The 27033-nt window shown below is 40.8% G+C and overlaps 1 protein-coding gene across 3 annotated transcripts in view; it reads left to right on the top strand.

Moving 5' to 3' along the window:
• Nucleotides 1-27033, top strand: part of Spt7 — a 124846-nt gene that overhangs the window by 61490 nt on the left and 36323 nt on the right. For all 3 annotated transcript variants that reach the window (XM_067144125.2, XM_067144124.2, XM_067144127.2), the window contains exon 6: nucleotides 24304-24425. In XM_067144125.2, the coding sequence (XP_067000226.1) occupies nucleotides 24304-24425 (122 nt within the window). The remainder of the gene's footprint in view (nucleotides 1-24303; nucleotides 24426-27033) is intronic.

The following is a 27033-nucleotide window of genomic DNA, read 5'->3' on the forward strand; positions in this document are numbered from 1 at the left end:
CCTCTCCGTCTTTATCTGTCCATAAACCACTGTTCTCTCATAACCTTCTCCCAATCTTGTTCGCTCTCCTTGACATCATTCTTCACCAGATCTATTCATTTTCCTCTGGGTCTGGCCCACTGGTCTTTTTCTTTTACTTCTCTTTTATATTCTCTTCTTGCAGTCCTGCTTGCACTCATCCATCGTACATGGTCATACCACTTCAGTCTTCAATTCTGAATCCTCTGTAGTAGGGAGGCTCCTATTCGCACCTCCTTTCAGACTTTACATTCCTAAACTTGTCCTTCCTGGTTTTCTGTATCATGGTGCGTAGGAACTTCATTTCTGCAGCTTGGAGTTTATGGGTCCAAAGTTTGGGCTGCAGCTTTCATTTGTGGAGGATAGAAACATTTCTTTTGTGTGGACTCTATCCATGTGTTCTTACACAGTAAGTTGCTGCTCTCCATCTGTTCCCTAGAATTAAAATATATGTGTATCAGTATCAGAAGATATAGAGGATCGAATATATTTGTCCAGACTGCCACTACCACCAAGCTTTTACTTTTTCATGCCAGTACCAGTATTGGAGTCTGCTCCGCTGAAATTGCCTGTAATATTTCTTCCTTTTTTCATGATGGACATGAAATAAATGAAATGGCGTATGGCTTTTAGTGCCAGGAATGTCCGAGGACAAGCTCGGCTTGCCAGATGCAGGTCTTTTGATTTGACCCCTGTAGGCGACCTGTGCGTTTTGATGAGGATGAAATGATGATGAAGTCGTCACATACACCCAGCCCCTGTGCCAGAGAAATTAACCAATTATGGTTAAATTGCCCGACCATGCCAGAAATCGAACCAGGTACCCCTGTGACCAAAGGCCAGCACGCTAACCATTTAGCCGTGGAGCCAGACATGATGGACATGATTATCATTTATATAATGTAAAATATTAACGTGGTAACTCTCGTCGGTGCCGTACCTGAGAAACGTCTCATGAATGCATATAATCCTATTACCTTCCTACTGTACCGTAACCAATTCCCATGAGACCACCAATGATGACCTGTCATCGTAAAACTTGCCCTTATCCATCCACCGTTTGTACACACCATGACAAGCTTTGCATTAGGAAGACAAGTGAGTTCAAACCCCACCGCTGGCTGTCCTGAGAATGGTTTTCTGTTGTTTCCCATTTTCACTTCCAGGCAAATGCCGGGGCAGTTCCTATCCATAGGTCACAGCCGATTCCTTTCACCTTTATACCTAATTTCAGTTAACTGTCATACGTTTCATCTTCATTAGTTCCTCAGCTGAGATTGGCATCGGGAAGAATATCTGGCCGTAAAAGAGAAAATGCCTTGAAAATTCATCTCGCTTCATACCGACCCCATATCAGTAAACGAGACTAAGGGGTAGACAATTATTAATGTTATTCCAACAGAACAGCTAAGCAGTGTCTTAACAAATTACAGCCAGCAGCGCACCATGAATGTACGAAAGAATTGAATTTAACGGTAACTTTGGTCATAGTATCCACAAATTAACAATTTTTTTTTTTTTTTTGCTACTTGATTAATGTTGCGTGAACACATCAAAGGTTTTCAGCGATGGAAAAGGGTTAGGTTTGTGAAAGTAGTGGCTATGGTCTTAGTTAAGTACAGCCCCAGCATTATCTGGTGTGAAGATGGGAAACCACAGAAAACCATCTTCAGGGCTACAGACGGTGGGATTGGAACCCACTGTCTCCCAAATGCAAGCCCTCAGCTGTGGGACCCTAACCGCATGGCCAACTTGCTTGGTTGTATTTAAGTTTGTAACCAACAATGGCTATTGGTAGCTGTCCTGCTGAATGCTGCAATATTGCTTTGGTTATGGCCACATCTGAAAAACAGTCAAATGCTGTACTACACTGTTATTATGTCAAAGACGAATTATATTTTTATTTTTTAAATAATTTAGTGCGGGATAAATTGGGAGATTTAAAATGCAGATAATTTTAATTATGTGAATGGAGGGGAAGCTGGATTATTTGGGGGGAAGCTCCTTTATCTTATATTTATTTATTTCCTTTCCTTGTATTTATCTAACTTGTATTTATCCACCGTATGTATCTGGTCTCAAGGAGAATGATGAATTTGTTGTGAAGAACATCTTCAAAATTCACAGATAAACGAAGAAACAAGCTTTGAATCAATCATATATACAGAGATACGAATATGAAAGGGATGAACACAAGGGCAGGTAAGTGTGGGAAGAGGGAGCAGTAAGAAGGGACAAAGCAAACCTGAAAAAAAAACAAAAAAAACACACACCTCCGTACACTGCTTGCTTCGTATATATAGGCTCTCTTCTCAGTCCCTAATGTCCTTGTTTCTGCAAAATGAATTTAACATAGTATGTTAACAAGACATCAAACAACTAGTTTGAGCACAAAAATTGTGAAACATCATTTTTAGTAATGTTTTTTGATATGATAATCCTCAAAACAAGGTACAGGGAACAATTTTTTACTTGCTTACTTAATCTGCTTACCCTCCAGGGTTGGTTTTCCCCTCGGACTCGAGGGACCCCATCTCTACCACCTCAAGGGCAGTGTCCTGGAGTGTGAGACATTGGGTCGGGGGATAAAACTGGGGAGAATGACCAGTACCTCGCCCAGGAGGCCTCGCCTGCTATGCTGAACAGGGGCCTTGGTGGGGGATGGGAAGATTGGAAAGGATAGGAAAGGAAGAGGGAAGCGGCCGTGGTCTTAAGTTAGGTACCATCCCGGCATTTGCCTGGAGGAGAAGTGGGAAACCATGGAAAACCACTTCCAGGATGGCTGAGGTGGGAATCGAACCCACCTCTACTCAGTTGACCTACCGAGGCTGAGTGGACCCTGTTCCAGCCCTCGTACCACTTTTCAAATTTCGTGGCAGAGCCAGGAATCGAACCCGGGCCTCTAGGGGTGGCAGCTAATCACACTAACCACTACACCACAGAGGCGGACAACAATTTTTTGAAAATGTCAATTTCTGAAGAATTTTTCGTCAGTGAAACATTCTGAATTCCTGACTTACTGCCATTGAAGCTAAAGCGGTTGGCGTGAATTGGTTAGTTATAGTCTCGTCTTCCCAAACTCTGTGATTACTAGGCGCTTTATTTACGTTCGTTCGCTTCGGACATGGCGGCTGTAAGACCTCAACCTCACTTTCATTTAAGTCTTTGCCACTTGAATTATTTCCAGATATACCTCCTACATCGTCTTCATCACTATTTTCAAATACTGAACAGTCACTTTCAGTATTCATAAGAATTTCACGAATTGTATCGTCGCTTGTAAGCAAGACAGCTCAACTTCGCGCAGCCATGTTCAACTGCTTGCAATTGACTCGCTAAAGCTGAAGACATCCGCTTAAAAACATTTCATTTCCAGTGTTCCCCGTGGTGATAACAATGACCTAATGACTTCAAAATATAGCCAACAGATGTAGGGAGTTATCCATTTTTCAATCGTTGTCCAAAGACATACAGTTACGAAGATATATCACTTCAAATTCCAACACGCAATATATTGCGCCGTGACCTTCAAAGGGTTAAAAGGGCGAGCATCAACACTCATTGAGGGGCCACTTTGACACATCTTCAGGCTTGATGTTGGAAGTGTAGGATAAAAAGAAAGTCAGATAAATACAAGAAAAGAACAGAAATATAAGATACAGATGAATAACAAATAACATGGTTACTCTTGGGGGAACTATAGACAAAATTGAGGAGATTACTACAAGAACCTCGTAACCCTGATTAGGGTTTTTCCCCCTGCATCGTTGATATCCTTTCATTTACTGCCATATATTGTACCCGTAACTAGGTCTGCCGGTGAATAAGACACACCCCAGGGGTGCTCAGTTCGACAGGATTACTGACTTAATAAATACAAGTGGCAGGATTTGACATGAGGTTCGGAAAATAAGAATATTTGGTGTATAGAAAATCGTATAACATTTTTATTGAAATAAAATAAAACTTTTGCCATCCTGATACCTATGATGATGGAAAATGATCGCTACGTTACGTTAATTTACTGCTGAATCTTGATGTGACATAAAAAATAATACTAACAAAGGGGTGGTACACGCAACTTAATTTTCCCTCAATTCTAACTGAGTGTTGAATATTACATATTTTCGTTTGTTTATTTAATAATTTGAAATTTATTTAATCTGGAAAAATGAGATTGCTGCAACGAATTCCTCGAACAATCTGGAAAACACATTAAATTTTAATGAAGTGTATAAGATAAAATATTCAAAATTAACAAGTTTACTTCTTTTATCAAAATATTAGTGAAATTATGTTTATTAAAATTTTATTAACATCTGACTGAAACTTGAATTTGCTTTTGTTTTCTGATAAAATTAATTCGAGACGTCGAGTATCTCTGTTGAAAAAATCATTAAATAACAAAAATACTTCGACGTAGAAATCCTGTCCACAATTATAAATAAAATGCCACTAAAGTGTCACAGATTGTCTCCTCTGTCAACACATCACATCACAAATGCACAAACCGAGCTCGATAGCTGCAGTCGCTTAAGTGCGGCCAGTATCCAGTATTCGGGAGATAGTAGGTTCGAACCCCACTGTCGGCAGCCCTGAAAATGGTTTTCCGTGGTTTTCCATTTTCACACCAGGCAAATGCTGGGGCTGTACCTTAATTAAGGCCACGGCTGCTTCCTTCCCACTCCTAGCTTTTTCCTGTCCCGTCGTCGCCATAAGACTTTTTTTTTTTTGCTAGTTGTTTTACGTCGCACCGACACAGATAGGTCTTACGGCGACGATGGGACAGGAAAGGGCTAGGAGTGGGAAGGAAGTGGCCGTGGCCTTAATTAAGGTACAGCCCCAGCATTTGCCTGGTGTGAAAATGGGAAACCATGGAAAACCATTTTCAGGGCTGCCGACAGTGGGATTCGAACCTACTATCTCCCGAATACTGGATAGTGGCCGCACTTAAGTGACTGCAGCTATCGAGCTCGGTGCCATAAGACCTATCTGTGTCGGTGCGACGTAAAGCAACTAGCAAAAAAACAAAACAAAAAAACAAATGCACAAGAAATATCTTAGCACTAGAAAATCTTACTAATTCTACAACTAACTACTGGAAGATTCCAAAAGAAGAAATATTTACAGTATCTACATGTCTCATTCAGGTACAAATCGACATCACCACTCTCCAATAAGTCCATTTAGAAATGTCATTGAAAATGTAAAGTCTCCATGTGAGTACGAATTATGGCAATAAAAAGTGAGCTCGCCTGGTATCGAACTATACTCTTATCAGGACATTTATTTGAGAATCTATTTTACAGACTTAAGGTCCTCCAGTAAGATTTACACATACATTAGAAACTTAGAATTACTGACTTCCATGAGTTATATCAGGATAAGCTTATTCCAAAATATTAAGGCTGAATTATGGAGCACATCGATCGACATAGACTTATTCTTATCATCATCAGAAGACATTACTACAGTGACTACACCTCATATAATCTTGAAGAGTCATTATCTCCTTCCTACCATGATCAACATCATGTATAAAAATATCGTCGCACTATCACGTGACAATTCAATATCAAAAGGACTCATATCACATGTACTAATTCCACATAAATTCCACATACAGTAACAACATTATAATGACGACTAATATTCATCATAACCACATATCACACAATGTGTAGTCAGAAAAATTATATAAGAACCTGTTATCATCCAAAACAAGTCTTATTCCCATTAATTTTGTTGATGACTAAATAATCCATTTATAATTATATATCACCATGCATGTACTCCTAATAAATCCATAATCTCAATTCAGAATTAATATCCTGATGACATGCTATCATTACCACGAGGCACGAATATAAGTCCATTTATCATGAAAATATTAAAAATTTTGGGAAAATATTACCTCGACAAATTCATCTGACACAGATTAACTCACTAATGTAATGAAATTCGTACAGTAAGCAATGATGGTTCCGATAACACATGGATAACTTCAACTGATCTGTAATTTCCGAACTCAACAACACGTGGTCAGGAATCTAAACAAGTACACAAAAGTCCTATCTCACATATTAGGAAATAATCAATAAAATATCGTGAAAAGGAGATCAACTACAGACTATAAGACCATCACAAAGAGAATAAGAATGGAAATAAAGAGCTACAGAGAACAGATATAAATAAGACATTGTCGACTTAACTTATACTGTAGTCTTCATGTTGAACTCCTGGGGTCCTCAGTCGAACATTCTAGGGCTGAAATCCTTGCATTTCTCCATTGTTGGTGCTGGTCTATCGACTTAGAAACTCATGATGGAATGTGTGTAGTCTCTGGCACGAACTTCCATTTTCTGGCGATGAATAATATAGAGGTCCTCTTCCACGTTACACTCTCTGATGATTGCTGAAACTTGTACAGAATAAATTAAGAAAAATCCTGAGCACAATCCTGCAAGTTGTTATAGAAAGACACGTACTTTTATGAGTTATCTGATATTTTCGACGTCTGTTGGTTATAATACCAATATAAATGGTCCATTATTGGACATTATAAATTTTCCAGCTAGCTCATTCTTGGTTGCCAGCGTTTCGCCCTCGTGTGCTAGGGTGGGCTCATCAGTTGGTACCTAGCACACCTACCAATACGCTGGCCAGTGCATACCGTGGATGCCACTGCGTAGGCTAACTGGAGCCACCGGCAGTGCCAATGCACTAAGAGACTTTGTCTCATCACTAAAAATTGATGCCTGCTTGGCCATCAGATGGTATAGATGTTGATTCCCATAGGGAATCTGAAATATTTGTCCTGAATGAGCAAATTTATAATACCAATATAAATGGTCCGTTATTGGACATTATAAATTTTCCAGCTAGCTCATTCTTGGTTGCCAGCGTTTCGCCCTCGTGTGCTAGGGTGGGCTCATCAGTTGGTACCTAGCACACCTACCAATACGCTGGCCAGTGCATACCGTGGAGGCCACTGCGTAGGCTAACTGGAGCCACCGGCAGTGCCAATGCACTAAGAGACTTTGTCTCATCACTAAAAATTGATGCCTGCTTGGCCATCAGATGGTATAGATGTTGATTCCCATAGTGAATCTGAAATATTTGTCCTGAATGAGCAAATTTATAATACCAATATAAATGGTCCGTTATTGGACATTATAAATTTTCCAGCTAGCTCATTCTTGGTTGCCAGCGTTTCGCCCTCGTGTGCTAGGGTGGGCTCATCAGTTGGTAGCACACGAGGGCGAAACGCTGGCAACCAAGAATGAGCTAGCTGGAAAATTTATAATGTCCAATAACGGACCATTTATATTGGTATTATAAATTTGCTCATTCAGGACAAATATTTCAGATTCCCTATGGGAATCAACATCTATATCATCTGATGGCCAAGCAGGCATCAATTTTTAGTGATGAGACAAAGTCTCTTAGTGCATTGGCACTGCCGGTGGCTCCAGTTAGCCTACGCGGTGGCCTCCACGGTATGCACTGGCCAGCGTATTGGTAGGTGTGCTAGGTACCAACTGATGAGCCCACCCTAGCACACGAGGGCGAAACGCTGGCAACCAAGAATGAGCTAGCTGGAAAATTTATAATGTCCAATAACGGACCATTTATATTGGTATTATAAATTTGCTCATTCAGGACAAATATTTCAGATTCCCTATGGGAATCAACATCTATACCATCTGATGGCCAAGCAGGCATCAATTTTTAGTGATGAGACAAAGTCTCTTAGTGCATTGGCACTGCCGGTGGCTCCAGTTAGCCTACGCAGTGGCCTCCACGGTATGCACTGGCCAGCGTATTGGTAGGTGTGCTAGGTACCAACTGATGAGCCCACCCTAGCACACGAGGGCGAAACGCTGGCAACCAAGAATGAGCTAGCTGGAAAATTTATAATGTCCAATAATGGACCATTTATATTGGTATTATAAATTTGCTCATTCAGGACAAATATTTCAGATTCCCTATGGGAATCAACATCTATACCGTCTGTTGGTTACACGAATTATAGTCGTAGGCTGGCACAATTTGAAGTAAGAGTTGAACACTGGAAATGAGTCCACTCTCCCTGTCGATGGCAGTATCTCCACTGACATTCCGCGATGAAATAAGCTGGAGTGAAGTGAGGCGAAGCGAACGAAGTGACAGAAGTGAGCGAGTGAGGACTTGCATACATATGACTCGCTTTAAGTACCGTAGTACTCCACTCGTAGGAAGTAGAGTCAAGTCAAGTACTGAATTGTTATTGGTTTTGTTAATTAAATTCACCTTATTTTCTGCCAATATACCATTCAAATTAAATAAAAATGCAGTTACTAATAATTACAATTCACACGTGATATCATTAACACTGTCCAGTCATATATCATTATTGTACACATTCATAGTTACACTTATCACGCCATCGAAGATATTATAAATATTTCCTTTGCTTTAAATCCAGTGTGACTGCAGGCGAACATCTTCTAGCTATTTTCATCTCTCGTCCACTTTCAAAAAAAAAAAAATTTATTTTCCAAGCCAGCTAGACTCTCCCTTCAGGTTAGAAACAGCTCGCCACCTGGATCAAGGACACGCGCGCCATGCCGACAAAGGCTAGACTTGTGACACACTGACCCATATTTAACCAGCTGAGACCAGCATACAGTCACAATATGTACAAAATTTAAAAAATTCTACTTTTAACCCCTTGAGCCAGTTCGAAGTACACTGTATGTCAGTACTGGCTCATAGGCTTTTCAAGGTACATTACAACCTCGGTTAACTGAACTAAAGTGGGGGATGATATGGATGTTGATTCCCATAGGGAACCTGAAATATTTGTCCCAAATGAGTAAATTTATAATACTAATAGAAATAGAATGAGTTAGCTGGAAAATTTAATGTCCAATATCGGACCATTTATATTGGTATTAAACTGGGGGAGCTATTTCAGATAATTTCTTCGGTTACTATTTTTTATCTATTTACAGTATGTAATATATTCTGAAATGCTTTGAATGCCAAGAGAGTTCAATACTCTCTTTGTAGGTTACATTTATGTTTTACGTTAAAATTTCATTGTAGGAATACAGTAGTGTTATATAAAAAGAAAAGTCATCTCCATACAGGCCATGAAGGCCCTTGAAGGGATGGAAGGTAAAAGCTTCCACTATTTGTAACATCGGCATGTGATGGGGTAGAGTGGTTAGCACTACGCCCGGCCGCCTTTACCCCCAGGAATTAACCTGGTACTCATTTTTGGTGTAGGTTGAGTGAACCTCAGAGCCATATGCACCTCTGGAATTGGAAGTCTCGTTTTTTAGATTTGATGACTTGTTGACGGGGATTCAAACCCACGTCCTTCCGAGCAAACCAAGCATGCCTTTACCGCCTCGGCCAGGCAGCCCCTACGTTGTTATATAGTTAGCATCAAATACTCATTCAAAAAACTCAGTAATGTTTGTTATTTCTTTCATTCCTCCTAACATTTTTGAGCAGGTATGTAGCAGTATTTTTTCATTAGAAGGATGTAAGCTGGCATTGTCTCACTGAATTTTTCAACAAATCTTAGGGCAAACTAAAATAAAAACACTACATGTATATACTATAGTTTCTGTGTTGCTTTAAAAGGAAAAGTATCAATGTACAACATTTTAGAAATGGTACTTTTGTCAGAAATCACTCAGCACAAATCGAGCTGCTTTTCTTGGAAGTTTTTCCAGTTCTCAAATCAAATAATCCTGGTGAGGGTCACAACGCTGGAACCGTGCTCTGTGGTCTTTCCAGAGACTTACATGCCCTCCCCTTTACAAACTTGCTACAACCCCTAAATACTCTCATAACCATATGAGGAGATCTGTAACCTTTATTTACAATCCCATTTATGCGATTACCCCATTGAAGATCCATCCTTGTATTAACACCTAGGTACTTATAGTGATCCCCTCAAGAAACGTTCACATGTCAACACAGGAATTAAAACTGAGAGAACTTTTCCTCATTGTGAAACTCACAACCTGAATTTTCATCCTGTTTATCGTCATACCTGCTGTCCATCTCACAACATTGTCGAGATCTTTTTGCAATCCCTCACAATCTTGTAGCTTATTTATTACTCTACATAATATAATATTATCTGCAAAAAGTCTTATCTCTGGTTCCAGTTCTTTACTCATATCATTTATACATATAAGAAAACATGAAGGTCCAATAATATGATGTTGTGTTGAGGAATTCTCCTCTTAATGATTATAAGATCAGATAATGCTTCACATACTCTAATTCTCTCAGTTCTAGAAATATAGCCACCCATTCGCTCTTTTCTACTCCATTTGCACTCTCATTTTTGTCAGTCTCCCATGATCTACCTTATCAAAAGTGTTTAATAGGTCAGTCGTGATACAGTCCACTTGACCTACTGAATCTGAAATATCTGCTATATCTTGCTGGAATCCTGTAAGTTGAGCTTCATTGGAATAACTTTTCTTAAATTCAGACTGCCTTCTATGAAACCAGTTAGTAATTTTGCAAATTTGTCTAATATAACTAACCAGAAATAATGCTTTCCCAAAGCTTACATGTCATTCCCAGAAATCACCAATTCTTGCTGCTTTTGTAGTTTTCTACTTTTAGATCTTATTATAAATGTTTTTGTTATTGTAGGTACATTTCTTTACCATTCCTTACCACATTTAAAGGCAAACACATTTTTTTCACATACCTCAACAATTGCTTTACATCCTTCACACAGACTGTTTACATTTGTATTTACCATTTTTCACAGATCGTAATTACTTTTTAAAATTCTCTCATGCTTGTCTTAACCATATAGTACTGTCTAATAGTCATACTTTTACATTTAAAGGCAAACACTTTTTTTACACATTCCTCAACAGTTGCTTTACGTTTATCACCCTTTCCTTTATGCATGGGCTAGTAACTCTTCATTCATTTGGTATAGCTTCTTCATGGAAATAGTAATCAAATCAGTATTTCAGAGATGGTGCTATATCCCAACCAGTTGCCTCTAGTATATTCCCCGAAATCACCAATTCTTGCTGTTTCCGTAGTTTTCGACTTTTAGATCTTAAAATGTCTTTGTTATCGTAGGTACATTTCAATACTTGTTAATATTCGTCATCTCATCTACCTGCACATTATCCTTGTAACCAACAATATTTTCATACTGCTGACGGAATACTTCTGCCTTCTGTAAATCGTAATAATACTCCCCTTGTTCATTAATGATTCCTGGAATATCCTCCTTGTAAACTGTTTCTGCCTTAAAGGACCATTTTTTAACTAAAATTTGTATGACTGTCAATTAACTTATGCTTGCCATCATGTTATCCTTAACTGACTTCTTTGCTAGATTCAATTTCCTAGTAAGTTCCTTCAATTTCTTCTTACTTCCACAACCATTTCTAACTCTATTGCTGTCCATTCTGCACCTTCTTCCTAGTCTTTTTAATTCTCTGTTTGTCGGACTGAGTGGCTCAGGCTGTTGAGGCGCTGGCCTTCTGACCCCAACTTGGCACGTTCGATTCTGGCTCAGTCAGGTGGTATTTGAAGGTGTTGTCAGCCGTTTGTCGGTAGATTCACTGGCGCGTAAAAGAACTCCTGCGGGACTAAATTCAGGACCTCGGCGTCTCCAAAAGCCATAAAAATAGTTAAAATAGTTATTGTGATGTCAAGCAAATGTTATTATTATTATTATTATTATTATTATTATTATTATTATTATTATTATTATTATTATTATTATTATTATTATTATTATTATTATTATCCTCTGTTATAATATAGCAGGTCTTTACCATTCCTTACCACATTTAAAGGCAAATACTTTTTTTTTTCACATTCCTCACTTGCTTTACATCCATCATACAGACCGTTTACATTATTGTATTTACCATTTTTCACAGATCATAATTACTTTTTAAAATTCTCTCATGTCTTAACCATATAGTACTACCTAATAGTCATACTTTTACAGCCTTCCTTTTTATGGCATTTATTTTCAACTGCGACAAAAACAGCTGTGTGGTCACTTATACCATCTATTACTTCAGTTCCTCTATAGAGTTCATCTAGCACCACATTCAGAATATTCTTCCCTCTAGTTGGTTTCATCACTTTCTGATTCAGCTGTCCTTCCCAGATTAACTTCTTAACCGTTTGTTGGTCATGCGTCCTGTCACTCGCATTACCTGCCCAACTGACACTTGGTAAATTGAGATCACCCGCTACAATCACGTTCCTTTCTGTGTCCTTTCCTGCATAGCTTGTTATTTTATTAAATAATTCCGCATCAGCATCGGCCCCACCCTTTCCAGGTCTGTACAACTCAAAAACATTCAAGTTTTCTATTATCTCTGGAGATGCGCCTTACACATAGAATTTCATGTTTCCTATCCTTAACTTTTTGTAGCTTACAAATTTTTCTTTCATCAGTATGAATACTCCCCCTCCTACCATTTCTGTCATATATTTGCGATAAACACTCTAGATCCGTGAGAAAATTTCCGCATCAATAACATCACTTCTCAGCCACGATTCAACTCCTGTTACAATATCTGGTAAATATACTGTAGTGTATATCTATTAACCCCTCGACGTCACAGGCTTTTAAAGAGCTTCCTACCCCGTGGCCAGATGAGATTTCCACTACTCGTGACTGAAATACATTGATTCACTTAAAGCGTTACTACAAGTATAAGAGTAGCCCGATATTCACAAAATTTTGAATTCCTTATGATAGAACTATGTACATGCAGTTAATTACATAATTGTTTCACATTTCCTTAGTAATTTAGTTTCGTGTGATAGAGTTCGAAGCACTCTTCGAGACAGAGACCCAAGTCACACTCCTGGCAGCAATACACCAATGCCTTCTTTTTGCTGTGTTTTGAACACACGATACGTCTCTGAGATTTGAATTTCTCACTCTTGGGTGCTAATTTCCTGATAAAATGTTTTTCCTGCAACCTTGGAACTGTATTATCTGATGCTCACCGGCCTTGAATATTTCGTCCCTCACCTGAGCGAGCGGATTTTGTAAAAAAAACTTCCAACAGCTGACCCCGATAAGCAAATATATGACAGAAATGCTCAAGGCTTTTCCCTGTGACTTGTCTGAATATTATAGTCTCCTACACGAAATTTCCAAGTACTGGTTCCTCCTTGTCGTCACTCTCATCATATACCACTACATCCACCACAGCCACATCATCTAGTTCATTAACACTGCTGCTAGTAACGTCACTACTTCCGACTAAATTTTCATCTGAATTATACAATATTTCAAGCATGTTACTGTCAGTCAAACCACGGCAGGAGCTATCCATTGAGCTCTGCGCGTCACACGGACTGATGAAGCTGCAGCAAGACCGAAAGCAGTAGTACGAATTTGAATGAGGGGAATAACATTTATGACGTAACAAACCAACTCGATACATATTTCAGATAAAAGGTCGATACATCGTCTTTCAAATGAGATATATACCATGAACAACTGGTTCTCGTATCGTAAGACAGAAAGCAGCACTAACTCATGCCTACACAGAGCACTCGTGGAGAATTACGAAAATATTACAAGCTGAGAAATAAAGACAAATATAATAAATAAACCACACTCTTAATGTAAAATTAGAGCAAAGAACATCACGCAAAAAGACAAACCTCTCAGATCATCATTTCTTTATTTTATTTTTTGGGAAATAATGAAGCAAATAGACTTTTAAAGAAGCAGAGATTAGTGCGCAGACTTACTTGACAAATACTTATCCTTGCAAAAAGTACATTTTAACGATTTTCAATTCAGTTCAATTCTTATTTACAGCACTGATAAACCCGAAAATGTCTTCTTGGAAACAAAAACAATTTGCATATCCATAACTCCAAAAGTCTTCGCACTATAGCCATAAATGTGAAACCATGTATGGGTCTATACTACGTATAGAGGTCGGCAGCTACGGAAGAAAGGAGGGTCTATACCACGTATAAAGGTCAGTACTGAGGGGTTAAACAACTTCTCCTTTCTTTACAATACTTCCTGCAGTTTAATACTAACATTTTTATGTCATCTTGACTTGTCTTCCATCTCCTTGTAATCTTATCACCACTCCCTAGTCCACTGCATTTCCCTTCCCATAACATAACCCTTCTAAACAAACCACCTAACTTACAGGTACCACTCCGATTCAAGTGAAGCCCATCTGAGCGCACATCCCTATCTCTTATCCACCCATTAGGGTCTGCAAATCGCATTCCCAGTTTTCCACATACCCACCCCATAGTCTCATTTAAATCCCTGATTACTTTCCCCTTCATTATCTCTCCTTCACTGTATTCCACTGATAACAATTTCTACTCCCTTAAACTTCTCCTGTACTGCATTAACCATATCTTACACATTCCCAGTTATGTTGGTACTTATATCTGCTTTCCTTACATTGTTGATACCAACATGAGAAACTATCATCTTTTCCTCCTTCTCTTTTACTTTCCTCAACATCTTCCTTTACCTAATTCCTGGGTGACACTCTACCGTGGTTCTTTTTCTTTTTCTTGTTGCCACGAACCTGCTACGCTGGCGTAGCAGGGGGAGAGGTGATAATCCCACGTGGAGGATAGGGGGGTTCTAACTGGCTTGCTGGTGGACTTGAGGGTAATAAAATACCTCTCGCGGACCAAACACACTATCCCCTGCAGGTGGGGGACGCACATGTAGAATACACCCGCGGGATCCCCTGCCTGTCGTATCAGTCGACTGAAAGGGGCGACCTAGGCTCGGATATGGAATGCGGTTTGGTATAATGTGTTGGACCTCCTGTGGATGGGAGGGGTTGAATACATTCACAGGTAATCCCTGCCTGTCGTAGAAGGCGACTTAAAGGGTCATGTGGTCATGGTCCCCTCCTTATTTTTATTTTATTTTTCCGAGGGTCAGATGTAGTCCATTTCCAAATTTTTATGTGCATGCTGCCCGGAGATGGGCCTCTTACGTGTGCGATTACGCCCAAAAGCCTGCAATTGCCCACCCAGGAATATTGTGAGTGGGAGCGCCATGTACCTTGGCAGTAGTATCCGCCTGACAACACAGGTCCCCGCACAGCCGAATGCCAGAAGGACGTATTATTATTAATTATTTTTTATTTTTTTCTCGATATTTAGTGCTCTGTACACGCTATGGGGTACATGCTATTGCAGGGGACTGGAGGAAGGCAGTCCTAGTGCTCATTGCCTCAGTCATCCCGTATTAGGCATCGTCCAACATCGGACCCCGGGCAGTACCTGCTATGACCAGGTGGGTATTGCCTTGGCTGCTTGGTTCGGCTACAGAGACCCCTGATCGAAGTGGGTGGCATTCGGGGAGGAAGTTTTCGGGCATGGCTTCCAAATGAAGTCGCACCTCTCAAGGTGGTCCCCCACCAAAGTCTTTAACTTTTGCTTCCCTGAGAGGTTCACTCCCTGGGAACATGTGCAGCGTGAAGGAATGGGATCCAGCTTCCCTAGGTTCCTGCTCTCTGCCAGAACCGATGGGCATGATTTTAAGCTGGTAAAGTCGATCCTTCTTAGGAGACATATTGAAGGCGTCTACGGCGAACTTAAGGACCTCAAGAAAATGCGCAACGGTAGTTTGCTTATGAAGACTCATACCGCACTGCAAGCTGATCAGTTGCTTAAGTGCAACCACTTTGGCGAAATCCCCATCAAAGTGGAGGAGCATAAATCCTTGAATCTGGTTCGCAGAGTCATCTTTCACCGCGACCTTATTTTGAACACTGACGACGAGTTGATGAAAGACATGAAGAACTGTGGTGTGACACACGTCCTGCGCATTATGCGCAAGGTCAACGGTGAAGACGTTGCCACTGGTGCCATCATTGTCTCTTTCAAGTTGTCAGTGTTACCAGAGAAAGTCAAGGTAACAACTTATCGTTGCGATGTAAGGGCGTACATCCCGCCTCCTATGCGATGCTATCTATGCCAGCGATTCAGACATATGGTATCTTGCTGTTTGAATCCATCTATATGTGGTACATGTGGACGAGTAGCTCATGGCGCGGAGGAGTGCACAAATCCATACAAGTGCACTAACTGCTCTGGTTTTCATTCTCCTCGGGATCGGAACTGTCCGATGTATCTGAGTAAGAAGATCCAGGAGATTAAGACCCTGGATGGTCTTTCCTACTAGGAAGTGCCCCGTAAGTTTAATTCCACGAATACACCTGCTCGTACACTCGACTATAGCTTGATAGCTGAGAGTCTTCCAGGTTCAGGTTCACCCCACCTTCGACCAACCAGAACTGGGAACTGCCAGCCGGCACAGCAAGGGGTGAAGGCTAAGTCCCCCCCCACCCCTAAGAGGTCGGTGAAAACCGTGCCCCAGCCGGCAGAGGTGGCATCGTCAAACAGGGCTGGGAAACTATCTCCCAGCCCGTCTAAATAAAAGAAGGCGGCGAAAAAGAGCGCCTTTGCTGAGCGCTCTCGCACTTCCCCTGCAAAGGAGAAATCATGCCCCCCATCTGGAGGGTATGAGTCTGCACCAGGAGGTACTCCTGCTCCAAAACCTGCGCGCTCTCCTCGTAGGGGACCTGGCCACCCCTGAAAAGCGTCGAAGTTCTGGGCAGCATTCCCGCCGTCTGTTGATGATGGGATGGATGTCGCGCTGTCCTCTACATCTACGGATCTAGATGTTGATAGTCTTTAGGCTTGTGAGCATTTTTCGCTCATAACCTAACCGTCCTTTCATAGTCCACACTATGGCACTGTTTCAGTGGAATTGTAACGGTTATGACAGGCATCTTGCTGAGCTACGGTAGCTCATTAGTGAGTACGCAGAGAGTATGGTCTGTATTCAGGAGACCAACTTCAGACCTGGTCATCATACGGTCTTGAGAAATTTCAGACTATACTCGACAGAACAATATTATGCTCACCGGGCTTGCAGTGGCGTTGGCATTTTTGTACGTTCCGATACTATTAGCGAAGAGGTTCCATTAAGAACCCCGCTTGAGGCTGTAGCTGTTCGCGTTCCGCTGCCTGTCATAGCAACAGTGTGTAATGTTTATTTTCCACCAGGCCAGGCTCTTAACATAAATGATGTCACTGATCTTATAGATCAGCTTCCTCCTCCCTTCCTCTTATTGGAAGATTTTAATGTCCATCATCCTGTATGGGGCTCTGAGACGCCTTGCCCTCAGGGAAGAGAGCTGGAAACATTAGTAACAGAGCTGGATTTATGTATTTTGAACAAAGGGGAACCAACTCACTTTAGTGTACGTTATGACACATATTCTCGTATAGACATAATGTACTGGTTACGACCTGTACATAAGTATTTTTGACATAAGTTACGTTTATTTACCACGCGTAATGTTCCGAGCGCGCCTGGTTTGTTTACCAGCAGCGAGCACCAGCTAGCGAGTGTATGACGACTGTGAGCTGTGACGTAGCCACAGGGGCTAGCTAGACCGCCCGCTCGTCTCAACACGTGTTATCAGCCTTGACTGGTATTTTCTGGATTCCACGTCACTTGTTCTAGAGAGTTCAATGGAGAAAATTTTGAAATTTCTATAATAATGATGCTAGCGAATCGAGCGATATGTCATCTTGTTTGGGATCACCTAAACGTCCCAATGCTCGAGTTTCAAGCAAATCCATCAAGGGATTCGGGAGATATTCAATCAAACCGTATTATGACGTAGACATCCCGGATTGAATAAAAGGAGGACCTACTGTAGCCTATTCACACAGTCTCAGCTGAGTAGTCAGCGGGGACACTTTTGCTGCTACTATCATCGTGGAACTCTGTCATTATACAAGTGTGGGAAGACGATTCTTCCAAGTACTATAAAGTGGACTTATAAGACTTCGAGTGTTGTAGAAAATTTTCTAAGTCTTCGTAATTGAATTTAGAATATTTACAAGTGTTAATTAAATGGACTTGTATTATTTACGTGTCTTCGAAGCTGGAATTTTTCTAAGTGTTCGTGAAATGGACTTGTATTATTTACATGGGTTCGAGACCAGAATTCTTCTAAGTGTTCATTGAATGGACTTGTATTATTTACGTGCCTTTGAGACTGAAACTTTTCTAAGTGTTCACTAAATGGACTTGTATTATTTACGCGTCTTCAAAGCTGGAATTTTTCTAAGTGTTCACTGAATGGACTTGTATTATTTTCATGTGTTCGAGACTAGAACTTTTCTACGTGATCATTGAATGGACTTGTATTATTTACGAGTATTCGAGATTGGAATTTTTCTAACTGTTCGTGAAATGGACTTGTATTATTTACGTGGAGTATTTGCGACTGTTGAGGAACTCATCCTTCTAATAGACAGTGATTGATTTACATGGCTAGTGATGAACTTTAACTTTCCAACGGCTTTAAACGGAGTTAGGATTTCACTTACATTTACTCAAAGACTTGTACATTTGCCAGTGTTGGTTTAAAAGACTTATAAATTTCGTCAGTGAATTAATTGATGTGTTTTCGTCAGTGGTCACTCAAAGACTTTATGAATTTCACCAGTGATTAACTTTAAATATATTCAAACTTCCAAGTGAATGGACTTGTGTTTTTCATTCGAGTTTAGGCAAAGACTTGCACCTTCGCCAGTAATGAACTTTGAGTTTAACTATAATTTCACAAGAAGGGACTTGTATTTTTCGTTGCCAAAGTTATTCAGGGACGAGGATTTTCCTAGTGATGAACTCTAAATTATTAATACCACTCATATCGTTTTAGGAGTGTTGGAAGTCTTGATGTACAATTATCAAGAACTCTGCTTATCCAAGGTTTTCATGGACTCAGTGCTACTAGAGACCTTGGAAACATCAATCCTCTAAGTCTCATTGGGCTGAGGTTGTGCATGGCTATCTACAACATCGCCTGGATCACCGGGGTTCAACCCGGGCCTCAGAGTTCGAGACATCTCTACTTGCCGTCAATCCAGACAGTCCAGCTGCCTCTGCCTGGAGTATCTGGAGTCCCTGAAATCCCTGGAGTCTTCTGGAACGTGCTTCAACCAGCTTGTCTTGGTGAGCTGGAGAACCCGAACCATACTATTGGAATACGAGGAAGACAATCCATTTCTACTTAGAGGTGATGTGCAAATTCATGACTTATTTGAATAAACTATTGTGCAATCAGAGTCAACGTTTTTCTTTAGATAGGACCCTACCTCTTGTACCGAGCCCTAGCTACAATTAATCCAGTTTTTCGCCCTGAGAACTATAGTCATGCTACTTTAAAATTTAATCGGAGAGTCGGGCTCTTTTACTGGTACAGCGAGTCTATGCAGCCGAACATTGGTTCCGCTGTTTCGGTGGAATACACCCGACGATCTTTGTGACAGTGATCATTTTCCCATCATTCTTACTTTGATGAAACAAGTTCTTATTCGCCAAAGTAAGAAGGCTTCATGGGAGAGATATGTGTTGTCTATGATGTCACATACTCCATCTCAAGTGTGGACTAAGTTTCGACGGATTTTGGGTATCCAAGGATCATCTCCTGTATCGGGAATCTCCATTGCAGGCAGTGTTGCCACTGACCCCTCTCAGGATTGCTAACCATCTAGCTAGTCATTTTGCGGATGTATCTGGCTCCGGGAATTACCATCGTGACTTCCTCGCTCTGAAGTGGGAGGCAGAACGTCATCAGCTTAGTTTTGCCACTCAAGCTTCAGAGGACTACAATGTGCCCTTTATGGAGTGGTAACTCCGCAGCGCCTTGGCGCTTTGCAAGGACACGTCTCCTGGACCGGACAACATCCATAACCAGATGTTGAAACACCTTAGTGACGATAGTCTACTATATCTCCTTCATGTGTTGAACCGAATCTGGATAGAGGGTGATTTTCTGTCTCATTGGCGAGAGGGCATAGTCATTCCTGTCCTCAAGCCTGACAAAGATCCTAACTATGCAAGAAGTTACAGACCGATTTGTCTTACAAACTGACTGTGTAAGCTATTTGAGAGGATGGTAAATCGCCGACTCGTGTGGTGTCTGGAGAAACAAGGACTCTTGTCCGAGTACCAATGTGGTTTTCGAGCCTCTTGCTCAACCACTGACCACTTGGTATGCCTGGAGAGCTCTATCCAGGATGCGTTTCTCCGCAAACAGCATTTGGTAGCTGTTTTATTTGACTTAGAAAAGGCCTATGACACCACCTGGCGATATGGTATCCTTTCAGTCCTGTATCAATGGAGATTCCGAGGTCACTTGGCGGTATTTATTGCGAATTTTTTGTCCCTCCATCTATTCCGTGTCCGAGTAGGGAGGACACATTTGCAATACCACGTTCAGGAAAATGGAGTCCCACAGGGATCGGTCCTTAGTGTCACTCTGTTCGCGATTGCCATTAACGGTGTTGTTGCTGCTGCTGGTTCAGCAGTCATACTGTCGCTATATGTGGACGACTTTGCTCTTCACTATAGCTCGCGTAATATGGCTGTCGCAGAGCGACAATTACAGCAACCTATTAGGGGAGTGGAACAGTGGGCCTTAGAACATGGCTTTCGGTTTTCCACCGCAAGTCCTCTGTTGTCCACTTTTGTCGGCTCCTTACTCTTCATCCACAACCTGAGCTTTATTTCGGAAATGTCGCTCTTCCAGCTGTTGACACTTACCGATTTCTTGGGCTCGTTTTTGATAGCAAATTATCGTGGGAGCCACATGTGCGGCAGTTCAAAGTGCAATGCACTAAGAAGCTTAATATCATGAAGTTTCTTAGCAGCACTAATTGGGGTGCTGACCGCACAGTGCTCCTACGATTCTATAGGGCACATATTTTATCTCGGCTAGACTACAGCACTGCAGCATATGGCTCAGCAAGGCCAAGCGTGCTTACGAAGCTGAACAGCGGGGTTAGATTGGCGACGGGAGCTTTTCGTTCAAGCCTGCCTGCTCGCTGAGTCTGGTGTGCCGCCTTTACACCTGAGGTGCCAGCTGCTCCTAGTTACGTATGCTGCAAATTTGTGACAGATGCCACTTCATTCAAGCTATCCTTGCGTGTTCAACAATGGCAACCGTTTGCTGTACACTGCTTCTCCTCGAGCAACGTGGCCAGTTGGGATATGTTTAGATAGCAGTTACAGATTGTTTCACGTTCCTTTGGTTCCTTGTCTTGTCCGATAACCAAGTGGGATACCTCCGTGGGTAGTACGACGACCTGAAATAATCCTGGATCTGCATACTGGCCCGAAAGAAAACACGGACCCTTCGATTTATCGGAGACTCTTCCTGTCCGTTGTTGGCCGCTATCCAGGCTCAGTCGTCGTTTACACGGATGGCTCAAGAACAGACACTAAAGTGGGCTGTGCGTTCGTTGTCGACAATGATAAGTTTCTTTTTGGTCTCCTGGCAACCTGTAGTGTGTACACAGCAGAGCTCTATGCTATCTGTGAAGCTCTGCGGTACGCACTGTCCAACGGACGCCAACACTTCCTTCTGTGTACTGACTCCTTGAGCTCGCTACAGTCTATTGATACTTGTTTCCCTTGACACCCTCTGGTGCAGCGGGTCGAGGACCTGTTGGCCGGGTGTTTGGATGCTGGCACCAGAATCACTTTTATGTGGCTCCCAAGCCACATGGGTGTGGATGGAAATGAATTGGCAGATCAGGCTGCCAAGGAGGCAGTTACACTGCCCCCGTTGCCTTTCAAGGTTCCAGCAAGTGATATTCGCACTCAGCTGAGACATCTGGTTATGTCCCATTGGGAGATGAAGTGGCAGGCCATTCCACTTCCCAATAAGCTGAGAGCGATAAAAGGAACAACGAAGGTCTGGAGGACTTCCCTTCGGGCTTTGCAGAGGGAGCCATGGTATTATGTTGTCTTCGGATTGGCCATGGTATCCTGACTCGCTCGCATCTTTTGAAAGGTGGACCCCCTCCGGTGTGTACCTACGGCGACCATCTTACCATGGTACACATCCTTACGGAGTGTATGGACCTGGTCGATCTTTGCCGTAGTCTTAACCTCCCAAGTACTATCTCCCTTACCTTGCGAGATGACGAGCAGTCAGCAGACCTTGTCATCTGCTTCATGAGTGATAGTGGTCTGTTTTATCGTGTCTAATGATGTCCTTTGTCCCTCGTTTATTTGTGTCAATTGCGCTTTTATCCCATTGACTTCATTTTAGTTTGTGTTGCGTATGTTATTGTGTTATTTTAACGTCTAATGTAAATTATGTATATCTGCACTACCAGGCAATTCGTTATTCCTTCTTATATTTTCTCTTATCTTATTAGAAAAAATGGCATTGCGAATTAGATCCACTGATTGTTTTAATCTCGTACTCATTTTCTCATCTCCATTTTTTAAATTCTTGTCAGTGGATACATTTTAAACTTTTAATTATCATATATCATGTCATCCATCTCGTTTCATTAGGGGCCGATGACCTTCGATGTTAGGCCCCTTAAAACAAGCATCATCATCATTTTTCTTGTTGTTGGATAATTATGTTTTAACTTTACTTTATTATCACACTACTGTAAATGATCATTGCCACCGGGATATTTTCCAGTTGCGATGTATTTGTTTATAATAATAATTTCCTCACCTGCCTCAACCCCACCAACCTCTTTCGATCCCCTTCCATTCTGGTCTCCTATATCTTTGATGATGGCTGCGGAATCTTCTTCCTCCCCATGACCCCGTTCAATCTCCTTTTTTCTGTCCTCTACTCTACATTTCTCTTTCCTCCTACTTCTCCCCTCCTTTGCAGCTGATCCTTGCGTCATCTTCCTTCTGATCTTCTACCTGCTCATACCGATTTAGTTTTTTTTGGTATGTAGATAATAAATTTGAGTTTGTGCGTATGTATTGACAATTTGGATTAAAAAAAGGAAACTATTTATAACAGTCAATAAGACCAAAGATGGTCAAAATCATAGATTCTCATACTGATTTTTCACCAATACCTGTCCCCTCCAGAGTATAGGAAAGATTAAGAAAAGTGTCGTGACATCTAATGTGTTGCTTCAACCCATTTAAAAAGACTAGCCATAATTGTAACAAAATGTGGAGAACTGTATCAGAATGAATACATATATTATTTCTTGAAATACCGAATGTTGCTCAAATTCAATGACTGCAGAAATCAATTGAGGTAATGTCATTGTGCAACCTGTCCAGATACTTGCCATGTCCTTTCAAGATGCTAAAAATGAAAAGTATGAACAGTGTTCGACATCTCATAATCTGCAGGCCTTCGGGGTGAACAGCGGTCGCTTGGTAGGGCAAGGCCCTTCAAGGGCTATAGTTTCATGGGGTTTGGTTTGTTTTATGAATAGTATTCTAAAACAGTATTTGTATGAATATGAGTTCAGCCATACAACATAACAATTTTGTTAAATAATAATGACTTTATGATAAAGGAATTTTGGCATGTTCATGTCAGAAAGATGGGTTTTATAAAAAGTGATATCATACAAGGTCATGGTTGGCAGAAGGAATAGTGTGTCAAATAAAGACAACAGTGGTGACACAATTCAAATTTCAAAATATTGAATTTTGTGTGAGAATTGTGTTTTTGTATTTGTCCTTCTCTCCTCTTTTTGTTGCTCCCTCTCCCACACTGACCTGCCATTATGTGTGGAAGCATGTCATTGTCGGTATTTAAAGAGATGAATAGTGACAGGTGAAATAAGTCATTATAGGCTTCAGAAACTTCGTACTACCAGGACTACAGGACAGTAGTAGTTCATTGAAGAAAGTTGACAAGGAAATGGTGCCCAGCCCATGCAAATAGATGAAATACCATAGTAGCTCAGCTACTTCTACTTGCCATAACTTTTTACACAGTTTATTTCCCCATAATGAAAGTCCCTTTTCATTTTGGCTTAATGTGGGGTGTGTAGCGAGCGCACACACACACACACACACACACACACACACACACACACACACACACACACACACTCTCTCTCTCCATTGTTGGCTCTGTTGTTGTGTTGTGGCCACATTCTATTGTACAGTTTGTTTAATTTACATATAGAAAAATATGAACACACAAACAGGATAAACACACTGATATATCGGCATCAGAAGAGGGAGCAACAAAGAGAAGAAACAAGGAGCAAACTCAAAAAGACAAGGTCACTCTCCACATCTTCAAATAGAAGGGCTCTTTCCTTGTCAATTCACGTTCTTGTACATCCATTCCTTGTCTCACATTTCACACAGGCCATAGTAAACATTACTCCAAATTTGGTTTGCTATATGGTTCAGTACACGACTTATTTGTCTCCTGTTTTCAGCCACAACCCAGGCTGTGCTGGATACAATGACAGACATTGCTGAGGACTTCATTCTCAAGTTTGTTAATTTGCTGAGAATTGCTGTTGACCAGGAATTGACATCTGGTTCTACTAGCTTCCCTGTGAGTACTTCATAAAATATTATAGAATAACTGCCAAGAAATTAACTTAAACAGGCCTGAGTAGGTCATATCAGGAAAACTGTGAGCATATCAAAATTCTTCCTTAACTTGTAAGAATGAAATAGTAAAGTTTAGTGTAATTAATGAAAACCAAACTAATTTTTTGGGTTTATATAAGATTAGGCAAATGTGTAATGCATAGGGGAATTCACAGCCTGTAGGAGGCCCTGTATTATTGCAGGGGCTGGGGATCTCCAGACCAGATACAGGGGGCTCCCTTGACAGATAATGAGAGAAACTTTCCACTTGCTGCTTCTTCCTGAACAGATAAGATTTGTTACAATGAAAAGTGGTATACACAAGACAGCAACACACATTTCTTGTAGAGATGTAATTGTTAAAGAAAAAAATCATGTGAAAAATGCTTATTTGTTTTCACCAATGCTATCTGGAGGTCGCTTGACCTTCAAAAGAATTGTAAAGCATTTTTTTCTGAAGTGATTAGAAACAGGATCCATTTCTGAAACGAAAAAGTGAAATCGGGAGGTTGTGGGTTCGGATCCCACTGGTGTCCGGCTGGCCATTTTTGTTCTGTACTTAACATCTCTTCATCACGTACTACATGTACGCAACACGACCTAATACGTTGAAAGTCTGTTTCTATTACAATGCGTTCGTGAAAATTCAATATTTATATCAAGATACTGTTGAAATAAACAAAAGTTGGTATAGCTACAGTTAGCTGATAAAATATATATGGTGTACACGGACTCTCACTAATCTGGCCATTCCTTGCATAGACGGGTGTCGAATTAGAGAGTAATGGGTTACTGAGTATATTTTGAGAAATTTAGTTGAAAAACTACTGTACTTAATTAAATCTCAGTCTTTAGTATAAAATTTTACTCACTGTCCATTAGGTTTCTATATTGTTGAATATCATTTTCTTTCTTTTTGGTACCATAAACAGTTGCATAGACAACATTGTATTCAGCATTAATGGCTGTGTGCAAAAAAAACCTTGGACCAACTTGTGTCCAAAATTTCCAGTTTCTGCTTTGGATCTAATATAAAAACCAAACCAAACCCCATGGCACTACAGCCCTTAAAGGGCCTTGGCCTACCAAGCGACCGCTGCTCAGCCCGAAGGCCTGCAGATTACGAGGTGCCGTGTGGTCAGCACAACTAATCCTCTCAGCCGTTATTCTTGGCTTTTGAGACCGGGGCTGCTATCTCACCGTCAGATAGCTCCTCAATTCTAATTACATAGGCCGAGTGGACCTTGAACCAGCCCTCAGTTACAGATAAAAATTAGGCAGGCACGCTACCCCTATACTACGGGGACGGCATGGATCTAATATAACAGGTTTTTTATATTTGAAGCAGTGATACTGTACACTAACTGAAGCTGCAATTTCAGATAAAATCATACATAGTGAGTTGGCCATGTGGTTAGGGTCGCGCAGCTGTGAGCTTGCATTCGGGAGATAGTGGGTTTGAACCCCACTGTCAGCAGCTCTGAAGATAGTTTTCCATGATTTCCTATTTTCAGACCAGGAAAATTCACCTTAACTCTTTCCGGTCTAACTGCGGGCATAGCTCGCAGCGGCCAAAATCATGTTCACGGCGCTCTGCGAGCATAGCCTGTAGTAAGATTTGACAATTCATTAAATATCTAGAATGATCTATGCACACATTCTGCCAACTGCATCGTTTTTCTTCATGTGTTACTTACGAGAGTATTTCAACAGATGGCAGTATTGTCTATGTCAGAGAATTTACGATATAATTGAAGAGTGTGCATTAGTCGGTGTTGTCACTCAATGTGCTCTAAAACATGGTGTTTCACGGCAAGCAAGTGCTTGATAGAAGTTATATTTTTGATAGTTTATGTAATCGTAATCCCTCACATCTAAAAAACAGAAAACTTTACCGATGTGTAGATATTCTTATGTATTTGCGCAGTTATGAAACGCGCGGGAACATATGGTAAACTGTAAAATTAATTCCAATCATAATGAAATGCAAGATGTTGTTTCGAATTCCTATTTGGATGTCAATATTTCCATTTGTGAATAAAATTACAATTATATGCCTTCAATATCATCTTCACTAACATCGCCTTCCGAGCCAGTATCGTCACAAAAAATATATATAAATAAAATTCCATAAGAGCTTCCATTTTCGTTGTTCTTATCACTGTTATTATTATTATTGAACAGTTATTATTTTATATTATTTTCATTATTGTTGTTTTGTAATTGCAATGCACATTTTATATGATCAATCTAGGGAAAACTGTACTTACTTAATAATCCGTCAGACTTTTTTTTTTTCATTCGCAAAATATGGTTTTAAAATCTCAAGTCTGATAGCTGATGTGCAACAAACAACATTTTTAAAAACTAGATGCTCAAACAAACTCAAAGAAAAAAGTATCTTGCAAATATCTCCTACAGGTACGGAGATATAATCTTTTTCAAATGCTTAAAAATGCCCAATCTAGAACATTTGTTAGGGATATTCAGGCCCAGACCAGAATGGGTTAATTCAGGCCACGGCTGCTTCCTTCCCACTCCCAGCCCTTTCCTATCCCATCTTCACAATA

This window comes from Anabrus simplex, chromosome 3 (genome assembly GCF_040414725.1).
Source record: "Anabrus simplex isolate iqAnaSimp1 chromosome 3, ASM4041472v1, whole genome shotgun sequence".
NCBI classification, from domain to species: domain Eukaryota; kingdom Metazoa; phylum Arthropoda; class Insecta; order Orthoptera; family Tettigoniidae; genus Anabrus; species Anabrus simplex.